The following is an 11,835-nucleotide window of genomic DNA, read 5'->3' as shown; positions in this document are numbered from 1 at the left end:
GGGTTATTACATAACCAAGTGCATCGGGTATGATCATCTACAATGGTCAGAAAATACCTTGCACTATCAAATGATTTAGTAGAGAAAGGTCCCCAGATATCACAATGCACAAGTTGAAACGCTATTGAACACTTATTATTGTTGTTTGAAAATGACAACCTCTGTTGTTTAGCGAGAGGACATATATTACAATGACAAGAATTTGATTCTTTTATTTCAAGGACAAATTTATGCAGCAAATCTAGTATAGGCTTGGATAGATGTCCTAATATATAATGCCAAACATCAAAATTAGAAGCATTGGCAGAGAATGAAGTAGGTACAGTGAGTAGGCTATTCTTATTGAAAGTTGTATTGGAAACTGACATAGCTGAATGCTTATTGAGGAGATGATAGAGACCTACCTTCTCTTCACCCAATCCAATCATCCTCCATGTATGTAGGTCATGTATAAAGCAATATTTGTCATGAAAAATAATGCTACAAGAAATGGATTTTAGAAATTTACTGGATAAGATTAGATTATAGGTAAAAGAAGGAACAACAAGAACATCAGTGAGCAGCAAGTTAGGTGTTATACGAATTGTTCCAATGTGTGTGACTAGAACAAGAGCACCAGTAAGCAATTTCACAGATGTATTGATGGAAGTTGTTATAGTAGTGAGAGAATGGACAGAATTTACCATATGATCAGTGGCTCCGGTGTCAATAATCCATGTGAGACTAATTTGCTTTCTGCCTTGGGTGTAAACAGTAGATGAGCAAAATTGAATACTTGTCATTGTGGAGAAGAGATGATCTTCAGAGAAAGATCTTGCACTGTGGGTGAAAGGTCTAGTCACTTGAGCAACTGAAGGCTAAGGCTGTATTTCAAGTGAGGGATGCATGATTGTCATGATCTGCCTAAGTTGTTCCTAAGTGAATGGAAGCAGCTGCACTTCACTAGATTGCTTAGCATTGGTTGTCAAGACTACTAGATTGCTCAGCATTTGCTGAAGGAGCATTGTGCTTGTATCTTGACTTATAGCCTAGAGGATACCCATGTAGTTTGTAACATTTTTCAGCCGTGTGTCCTAGAAGTCCACAGTGGGAGCACACAAGTCTCTCTTTCTTGCCATGACTTTGTTTATTTCCTTGATTTCCCGTAGCTCTTCCCGGCATAGCAGTTGGTTCAGTAATGATCACTAAACTGATCTCCCTTTGCCTCTCTTCTTGCACAAGCAATGCAAACACCTTGTTTATAGGAGATAAGGGATTGGTGAGAAGGATTTGACTTTTAATATGGCCGTATGACTCATTCAAGCCATCAAGAATTTCATTACATAATCTTGATTCTGATAATCAACCAATATTTTCAAAGAAGCAAGAGATGTCTCGGGAATTGGCCTGTAACTCATTAGTTCATCTCGTAAGGACTTCAATTGTGTGAAGTAATCAACAATATTCATCTGACCTTGTGTCAAATTAGAAATGGATTGCTGTAACTGGAAGATCCTAGGTCCATTAGTCAAGGAGAATCAATCTTCAAGTTCAATCCATATATCCCTTGCTGATTTGATGAACATCACACATGAACATCACACTAGAATAAACATCAATAGACATTGAATTGAGAATCCATGACTTCGCAGTGTCGTTGCCTCGTTTCCAGGTGGCATAATTCGCATTAGTAGGGAGAGGAGCTTCTAGAGTTCCATCAATGAACCCCAGCTTGTTCTTGGCACTCAATGCCATTGTTACACACATGCTCCATGTTTGAAAGTTGTCTCGAGTAAGAACCTTATTTACCAGGTGCAGGTTTGGACCATCATTGCTTTGGAAGTAATAAGGATTTGAGCTCGGATCAACATTGGAGTTGACAGAAGAACAAGAAATATCTAAAGAATTTCTCTAATTACTCTGATACCATGTGAAGAAATAGCTAGACGTAGAGAGAAATTCTGAATCTCATTCATAATTAAAATTATTACATCAATGAGTATATATAGCTGAAACTGAAGAACTAACAAACTGAATGGATAACTAAATAACAAACTGAATATAATTAAGTTACAATAATATTCTGTGAATGCTAACTAAATTTTTAATTACATTTACAGCTGGCAGCTAATTGTTTAACATGATCGAACCTGGCTGACCCATTTAATAAACGAGTCGGGTCCGAGTTGATCTGTTTATAAACAAGTTAATTTGTATTAAATCGTAAACTGATTTAAGCAAGCGGGTCACAAGTCATTTGTTGGGTTTTGACTCATTTTGGTATCCTAAAATAAATGCAAATGAAATGCAAATACACAAATTCAAATGAAATGCAAATGCAAAAATATTTCTAATTGCTCGTTACTCAATAAATCAATATTCCAGTTGAAATGTAAATGCACAAATTCAAATGAAATGCAAAAGAATTGCAAATGCAAAAATATTTCTAATAACCATCGCTCGTTACTCAATAAATCAATATTCGTCGTCCGTCATCACACTTTCCGGTCGTTGCAAAACCGCCCCCCGCTGAAATCGCCCTTTCGGATAATATAATCCCCCCACCCCGCCCCACCCAACCCAAATACTTCCACCTGAAAGATATTGACACTGAAGAGTTCGACAATCCAACGACCGCTCAACCAATTTTCCAACCAACGTTTTCGATTTCTTCTTTTCAAATATGGGTTTCCTGGAAGACAACAACAGCCGAGGATCTAAGCTCCTATTTTCATCTCTGCGGTCAGTCAAAATCTATGTTTACAATGCTTTGAACAACCCCGATTTAATCCCACTGCATACTATAATCTTTTAAAAGAAGAAAATAAACCCACAATGATGCACCTGATGTGTTTGATAAAATGCTTATGAGAAATTTATATGAACTTTCTAATTATTTGACTCATTTGAATATGAAAATATGAGTTTTTTTAATGTTTAATCCGTGTTTACAAAATTATTTAATTATTATTATTTGATAATAGTGATTAATTTTAATGTTCCCTTACTCCTTAGTTGGTTACTTAATTTCCCTCATTACCGGATAAGCAACACCCACTAATGAATTAGGAACGCATGACTTAATCGCAGGAGTATATAGAATTTTACCACTTTATTTGTAGTTTTTGTGTGGAATGTAGAAATGCATGTATGATGTTCGATGAAATGCCTTTGAGGGGTTGTTTCATTTAGTTTGTTCACATTTCCATTTTAAAATGTGGTATGGGTTGGGGGTTTTATGTTTGTCTTTGCTGATGATTCCAAATCTATATTGCTCAAATTCATGAAATTTGATGGGAACTTCAAAAATGTGCGTGAGGTAAGAGTTCTTTCCCACAAAAAATAATCCGTTATATATCAATACAGTGCTTGTAGAAATCAGTGCACTTCGATGATTGTACGGAAAATATGATTTATTTGTAATTAGAAAACAAATAGCTTTTAAGATTAGTTACGTCGCTACAACCAGCCAATTGTAAGCTTTTATTGCACTTCTATTATTTTTATATTATTCGCTGGTTGAGGCTTTTTATTTGAATTGTCATCTTTTATCTCACGTACTACCATAATTTTTTTCTCCTTTCCAAGAACCTTATTAGATAGACAGCTACCTATAAAATGACTAGATTTGTTATTTTGATTTTGATGTTTCCTTTCATTTGGTTGATTTGGTCTCTTTAAAAAAAATGATGAATCAAACTTGCACAATTCAAGTAGTTAAATGGTAGTTTTGTCTTTTCTCATTAAGGATTTTGATGATTTTTGATTTGTAAACTGCTCCTTTTATTTTATCGGCAATCGAAACGGGCCTTTTGGAAATTTTAGATTTCTTGCTTGTCTATCATTGTGGGAAAGAATGACTTGCTTTTGATTTATAAATCATATGGAATGGGGAAACTTCTTTATTTTTTTATTTTTATTTTTATTTTTTATTTTTTGTTTATCCATTGGAAGACAATGTGGTTTTTTATGTAATTTATATGTACTTTTGGGAAGTTTTTTGTGGCTTTGTCATGACTCTACTAAACGTTTAGATATTTGACCCAATAATTTTCCATAATGTTGATATTTGGAGAATTAACTTCGCCTGTGATGCACTTAATGTCCTAATTTTTTCACACACAGTTGGTCCCAAGTTCGGGTTAAGGAGGATGGTTGCGTTAGGTAGCTGACAGCCAGCATAAAATTTGTTAGATCACTATGATATGAATCCTTACCGAATATTTGTTGGGGGCGTCCCCTACGAGCGACGCGTTGCACTTGAACCACCTGAGTGTTGCGAAAAGTGGGCAAGGGTGGGCTAGGTCATCGCCCCGAAGCGACGTGCTGTGTCGGCGCCCGGGTATAGTGTCAAATATGCGATGGTTCCTGCATCATTTTGGACGTGGGTAGGTAAAGACGTTTGTTCAGGAAACTAGGATTAGATTAGCAACTTGGAATATAGGGATACTTACGGGTAAAAACATGGAAATTGTGGATACAATGATTAGAAGAAGAATTAATATAATTTGTCTTCAAGAAACTAAATGGGTGGGGGAGAAAGATAGAGAAATCGATAAATTAGGATTTAAACTTTGGTACACTGGAAAAGAAAAATATAAGAATGGAGTAGGCATTATTATAGACAAAAACTTAAAAGATAGCGTTGTGGATGTAACTAGAGTAAGAGATAAAATTATAAAAATTAATATGATATTAGGACAAGAGATAATAAATATCATTAGTGCTTATGCTCCTTAAGTTGGCTTAGTAGAAAATCTTAAGAGACAATTTTGGAAAGATATGGATAGTATTATACAAGGCATACCAGGGACTGAGAATATATTTATAGGAGGAAATTTGAATGGACACGTTGGAAGAGATAATAAAAATTATGAGAGGATACATAGAAGATATAGATATGGAGACAAAAATGAGGCTGGGGAGAAGATCTTAAACTTTGCTATGTCATATGATTTTAGTATAATGAATACTTACTTTAAGAAGAGAGAAGAACACTTAATAACCTTTAAAAGTGGACAAAATAGAAGTCAAATAGATTTTTTTTTAACTAGGAGGGTAGATTGTTTATCATGCAAGGATTGTAAAGTTATTCTAGGTGAAAGCCTAACCACACAACATAGAGTCTTAGTGTTAGATATATGTATTAAAAAATGAAAGAAAATGGATAAAATAAATCAGTGTAGGAGAGCTAGATGGTGGAACCTAAAAAGAGAAACATAATAAAATTTAAAGATAAAATGATCAAAGATGGGGATTGGACCGTAGAGGATAAAAAGATACAAATACTCTTTGAAATAGATTAGCTAGTTCTATTAAAAAGATAGCGAAAGAGATTTTAGGTGAATCAAGGGGAAGATTCTCAAATAGTAAAGAAAGTTGGTGGTGGGATAAAGATATACAAAAAATAATAAAAACAAAAAGAATTTGGTAGAAAACGTGACAAAAATGTAGAAATAGAGATAACTTTGAAAAATATAAGGAGACAAGAAAAGATGCAAAAAGGGCCGTTAGTGAAGTTAAATATAGATATTTTAATAGTTTGTATGATAGATTAGGTACAAAAGAAGGGGAAATAGATATATTTAAACTTGCTAAAGTTAGAGAAAGGAAGAGCAAGAACTTAGGAAATGTAAAATGCATAAAAAGTGAGGATGACATTGTCTTGGTTAGGGACGAAGATATTAAAGAAAGATGGTGAAGTTACTTTAGTAAGTTGTTTAACAAAAACCAAATAAAAGGCTTAAACTTAGAGTTGTCAAATGAGGAAAAAACTAAAAATATAAGATTTATTCGTAAAATTAGAGTTAATGAAGTTAAGTTTGCACTAAAAAAGATGAAAAATGGGAAAGCTATGGGACCGGATAACATCCCAATTGAAGTTTGGAAATGCTTGGGTGATAACAGAATTATATGGTTAACTAATTTATTTAATACAATTATAAAAACTAAGAAAATGCCAGATGAATGGAGGAAAAACACTTTAATACCTATATATAAAAATAAAGGAGATATTCAAAATTGTAAAAACTATCGTGGAATTAAACTTATGAGTCATATGATGAAACTATGGGAAAGAGTTGTTGAACAAAGATTAGGGTTAGAAACGAAGATTTTAGAAAATCAATTTGGTTTTGTGCTTGGGAGATCTATTACAGAAGTTATTTATCTTTTAAGAAGATTAAAGGAAAAGTTTAGGGAAAAGAAGAGGGACTTGCATATGATATTTATTGACCTTGAGAAAGCTTATGATAGGATATCTAGGGAAGTTCTATGATGGGTTTTAGAAAAAAAAGGTATATGTTGTAGGTATACCGATGTCATTAAGGATATGTACGATGGAGTAATGACTAGTGTAAGGACTATAGATGGAAAAACTAGAGAATTTCCAATTACCATAGGTGTACATCAAAGATCTGCTTTGAGTCCTTATTTTTTTGCTTTAGTGATGGACCTATTGACTAAGAGTATTCAAAAGGAGGTTCCATGATGTATGCTGTTTGCAGATGATATTTTATTAATTGACGAAACTAGGGATGTAGTAGATTCCAAAAGAGGTTCCATGGTGTATGTTGTTTGCAGATGATATTGTATTAATTGACGAAACTAGGGATGGAGTAGAGGCTGAGTTAGAATTATGGAGAGAAGTTTTGGAATCTAGAGGCTTTAGGATAAGTAGAAATAAAACATAATATATGAAATGTAATTTTAGTAATGATAGGAGGAATATTGGAGGCAAAGTTAAATTTGATGATGAAGAAATAAATAGCACTTGTAGATTTCGATTAGGGGTGTACACGGTTCAGTGTGGTTCTGTTTTGACCAAAACTGAAAACCGAACCGAATTTTTCGGTTATGTGATTTCCGAACCGAAACCTAAACCGAACCAAAATTATGTTTTAATTGAAAACCAAAAATGTGGCGGTTCGATTGCGGTTTTTTGGTTTTAAACCGATTTTTTTTACAAAAAAAATAACATTTATTTTTCATGAAGTAGTTGAAGAACTGAAGACGCAGAAGCAGCAAACGCAGGCGCAGGTGGTGCTCTGATTTGAAGAACTGAAGACGCGGGAGCCAGGAGAGAGGCAGAGCCGCAGGCGCACGGCGGATGCATGGTGGCACAGCGCAATAGAGATGAGACTCAAGAGAGTGAGTCTGTGAGAGTGATGAGTGAGAGTCTGAGAAACGACTCAGACGAGGCCGGATGAGTGACAGACTCACAGCGAGAGGTGAGAGGCGAGAGCCGAGAAGAGAAGAAGAAAAATGAGGAAGGAGGAGGAGGAGGCGGAGGCGGGAGGCACGCACGGCGGACGGCACACAACCAGCTGACAGAGTCACAGACTCACAGGCTCACAGCGAGAGCTGAGAAGATCAGCAGAGAAGAAGAAAAATGAGGAAGGAAGAGGAGGGGGGAGGCACACTGACCGGCGGTCGCTGCGCACGCACACCGCTCACGGATTCACAGTAAAGATGAAGAACTGAGGAATGAGGCTTGAGGAAGACGAAGAGGAGGAGGCGGGAGGGAAGAGGCGGCGTGAAATTGAAAATTGAAAAAGGTGAACCGTGAAAAGTGAAATGAAGGGTGAAAAGTGAAAATAATGATTAAAAACTAAAACACTAAGCACGTGTGTGTGTGTTACCGTGTCCATGTATATAACTATATATAATTATATATATGTAAATCGATTTTTCGGTTTTGTCGGTTCAGTTTAAACTTAAAACCGAAATCGAAACCAAATTTTTTAATTTTTGCAAACCGCAACCCGAACCGAAAACCGAAAAACCGAACCGTTTATTGTGTTGGTGCGGTTTTGGTGTGGTTTTCGATTTTTCAGTAATTTTTGTACACTCCTAATTTCGATACCTTGGATCTATTATGCAAGCTGAAGGAGAAATTGAAGATATTGTAATGCATAGAGTTAAAGCAGGTTGGGTAAAATGGAAAAGTGCTTCAAGTGTGCTATGTGATCGTAGAATATCCTTAAAATTGAAAGGGAAGTTTTATAGGACAACTATAAGACCAGCTATGCTATATGGATCGGAATGTTGGGCGACGAAGAAACATATTATCCAAAAAGTAAAAGTTGCTGAGATGAGGATGCTTAGATGGATGAGTGGTATAACATTGAAAGATAAAATAAGGAATGAACATATTCATGGTAAGTTAGGTGTAGCTCCTATAGAAGATAAGATAAGGGAGGGACGACTCAGATGGTATGGACACTTGCAACGTAGGCCTTATAGTGCACCTGTGAGGAAGAGTGACTTAGTTACTGTGGGGGGCAGTAGAAGGGGTAGGGGTAGACTTAAAATAATTTGGGAGAAGATAGTGAGTAAAGATTTAATATCCTTGAATCTATCAAAAGAAATGGTCCATGATCGCATAAATTGGCGGAAAGGATTCATATAGCTGACCCCACTTAGTGGGACTAAGGCTTGGTTTTTGTTGTTGATATTTGGAGAACTAACCACATTTTTCTATTTTTCATGTGATAAACATTACCTGAGGAGTATAGATGCAAATTTTTTGATCAAACTTGTAGTGGGACTATCACAAGATTTAAACATCATTTGGCAGGTACAAGGAAGGGAATGAAGCCTCGCCCAAAAGCTCCTCAAAATGTGAGAGATGAGTGCGAGATTGCTCTTGAAAAATTCCAAGAAGAGAAGGGTAAAAGATATGAACTTCTTGGAGAGATTGTGATGAGTCTAGGATGAGGGACTTAGAGTGCTATGTCTCCATTAGTTGGAGATATTGAGCAGCAGAATAGTGGGACTGACCTTAATTTTTAGGGCTAGAGGTCCAATGGATAAGTTTTCATTTTCACTGACCAAACAATTCACTCTAAACTCAAAATGGAAGAAGGAAGAAAGAAATGAAGTGTGTAGAAAAGTTGGTCGTTGTGTGTTCAACAATGCTCTACCATTTAATTTGATGAATGACATATATTGGTGTGTTATGGTAGATGGTATTGCTAATTACATGCCAGGTTTGAAGCCTCCATCTATGCAAAAAATGATGACATGGATCCTTAAAGATGAAGTGAAAGACATCGATGACATGTTGAAAGACTACAAAAAAGTTTGGAAGGAATATGGATGTTCTATCATGGTTGATGGATGGACTGATGGGTGTTCAAGGGTCTTGGTTAATTTCCTTGTGATTAGTCTTGCTGGTATATGGTTTTTAAAATCCATTGATGCTTCTAATTCTATAAAAAATGATGATTTGATGTTTAAGTATATGGATGGGGTGGTTGAGGAAGTTGGTGAGGAGAATGTTGTGTAGGTGATAACTGATCATGCGAAGAACATGATAAATGGTAGAAAAAAGCTTATGGAAAAAAGGGAGAAACTCTATTGGACTCCATGTGTTGCACATTGTTAGGATCTCATGTTGGAGGATATGGCAAAATTGAGGATCCATGCAACCACAATTCTAAAGGCTAAGCAAGTTGTGCAATTTATTTATAATCATTCCTATGTACTTGCAATGATGAGGAAGCATTTTACCAACAACAAAGAACTCATCCGCCATGCAGTGACGCGCTTTTCTATTGCATTTTTGACACTTCAAAGCATTTACAAACAAAAGCGAGGCCTTCAATCTATGTTCTCTTCGGAGATGTGGTGTACTTCTACATATGCAAAAATGCATGAAGGTATAAGGACTTGCTCAATAGTTTTATTTGACCAACATTTTTGGCCTCATGTGGCTTATGTTATCAAGAGTGTTGTCCCTCTTGTGTGTGTTTTATGGGAAGTTGATTCTGAGGAAAGACCAGCCATGGGCTTTCTCTATGAGTTGATGGATTCAGCGAAGGATAAAATTACTGCAAATTTTTCTAGAAATGCCAAGAAGTATGGACTCATTTGGAGAAAAATAGATGATGGATGGACTCCACAACTTCATCACCCTTTACATGCTGCAGGATATTATTTAAATCCCCAATTGCGTTATAAGGAGAACTTCTTTAATTGTGAAGAAGTGAAGAAAGGACTATTTGAATGCATGGATAGAATGTTGAGATACGAGGAGAGGCTAGCTGCAGACATCCAATTGGATTTGTTTGATAATGCATGAGGGGATTTTGGGACTCGAGTGGCTATTGACTCTAGAATGTTTAGAAGCCTAGGTAAAAATAATATTTCAGTAAAAATTAGTTAATTAGTAGTACTCTATCCTTGTTTCTTCTTATAACTTGGAACTTAAACATGTTTTTTTCTTTTATAGTTAATTAGTGGAAGCATTTTGGGACAAAGACCCTAGAATTGACGAAGTTTGTTATTTGTGTTCTTAGTTTGACATGTAGTGCTAGTGGATGTGAGAGGCATTGGAGCACATTTGAGCAGGTTCTTAGTTCTTACAAATGCCATGTTATTATCGTTTCACTCAAATATGAAAATATCTTCTAATACCTAAATATTTAAATGACTTAAACTCAATTGTAGATTCATATGAAAAAGAGGAATAAATTAGAGCACAAGAGATTGAATGCTCGAGTTTACGTGAAGTACAACACCAAATTGAGGGAGAGAGCTATAAGAAAAAGACAAAATTATGATCCAATATTGGTGGCGGAAGTAGCTTCAGATGATGAATGGATCACGGAGAACGAAGAACCTATCCTCCCAAAAGATACTTCTCGGTTTGAGGATGAAAATCTCCTAGAAGTTGATGCTATTAGAGCTTTGCCCGTGATACAAGCGATAGAAGCTTTTGGTAGCTTGCAGTCTATACTTCCTAGAAAAAGGAAGATTGGTGATTATTGTGAGAGCTTGAGTACATACATATCAATAGTCATTTTTGAATCAATTAATTTATAATTCTCCATTTCTCTTAACTTCTAACCTATAACTTTATTGAATATCTAGGCACTGAAGACAAAGGCAAGAGGCCAACATTGGTCACATTTGAGGAAGACGATGATGTTGAAGAGGGTGAGGAGGAATTTATAAGTGGAAGAACTCCTACTATAGATGAGTTTGATGAAGATGAGGACTTTGATGAAGATCTTGATAGTTCCCTTTGAACTTAGTTGATTTAGATTTAGATTCTTAGAAATTAGAATCTTGGATTAAGAGATATTGTGATGCTTTAATTTGGCTTTTTCTCTTCTTTTTGTAAAGTTATGACTCATGCTTATTTTTAACATGCATTGTTTGAGTTTGTTAGCTAAAATTTGCCTATATGATACTTAAGAACTATGTTTTTATTTTTTCTCCATTATTCTAATTTTTTTCTCATTTTTATACTATATATAAATTTATTTTATTTATTAATTATTTTAAAAAATACAGTCCCAAAATGCTTACGCCTCAATGGCTTGAGGCTTACGCCTCGCCTTACGCCTTTGCCTTTTAAAACATTGGTATAGACAACTTAAATTTGTTCTCTACAAGGTTATTGATGCCTATTGCGCTTGATTATTATGAGGTGTTGGGTTGGAAGTATGAATGAGCAAATTGCAGGCCTATTGAAGTACAATGAAGGAAACATAGAAGTACAATGAAGGAAAAAGTTAAAAATTGCAGGCCTATTGAAGTGTTATGTTTGCCTGTTGTGTGGATGCATCCACCTGTTCATATTTTCCAGAAAATTACCATTGCTTGAAAATGTATTTGCTCATTGCTCATCAATATGAAGCCTTCTTGTGTTTCTTGCTTGGGTAATATTGGATTCTATCAATCTTGTGAATAAACTTGTGGATATTTCTCTCATTCATGTTGTTTCTAACATAAAGATTCTTTTGAAAGTGATGTCTTTATCATGGGTAGCGAAGGCACTTTAGCCCAGTACTGGCTTTGCATCTGTTTATGCTTTCCATGTTTTGTTAGGTTGGATGGTTTTAAGAA

At 35.5% G+C, this 11,835-nt stretch overlaps 1 protein-coding gene across 2 annotated transcripts; it reads left to right on the top strand.

Moving 5' to 3' along the window:
• Window positions 1–2,377: 2,377 nt before the first annotated feature.
• Window positions 2,378–11,200, top strand: LOC131153119 (uncharacterized). 2 transcript variants are annotated; one of them, XM_058105189.1, is made up of 4 exons: window positions 2,378–2,721; window positions 10,281–10,332; window positions 10,432–10,750; window positions 10,855–11,200. In XM_058105189.1, the coding sequence occupies exons 1-4, from the start codon at window positions 2,663–2,665 to the stop codon at window positions 11,010–11,012; spliced, it is 588 nt and encodes a 195-aa protein (XP_057961172.1). In that variant the 5' UTR covers window positions 2,378–2,662; the 3' UTR covers window positions 11,013–11,200. The 2 variants fall into 2 exon arrangements, with proteins under 2 accessions (XP_057961172.1, XP_057961181.1); XM_058105198.1 differs by lacking the exon at window positions 10,281–10,332.
• The last annotated feature ends 635 nt before the right edge of the window (window positions 11,201–11,835 follow it).

The sequence above is a fragment of the Malania oleifera genome, chromosome 1 (genome assembly GCF_029873635.1).
Source record: "Malania oleifera isolate guangnan ecotype guangnan chromosome 1, ASM2987363v1, whole genome shotgun sequence".
Taxonomy (NCBI): Eukaryota; Viridiplantae; Streptophyta; class Magnoliopsida; order Santalales; family Ximeniaceae; genus Malania; species Malania oleifera.
Note: the sequence above shows the minus strand (reverse complement) of the source record. Positions and strands in the feature narration are given on the sequence as shown.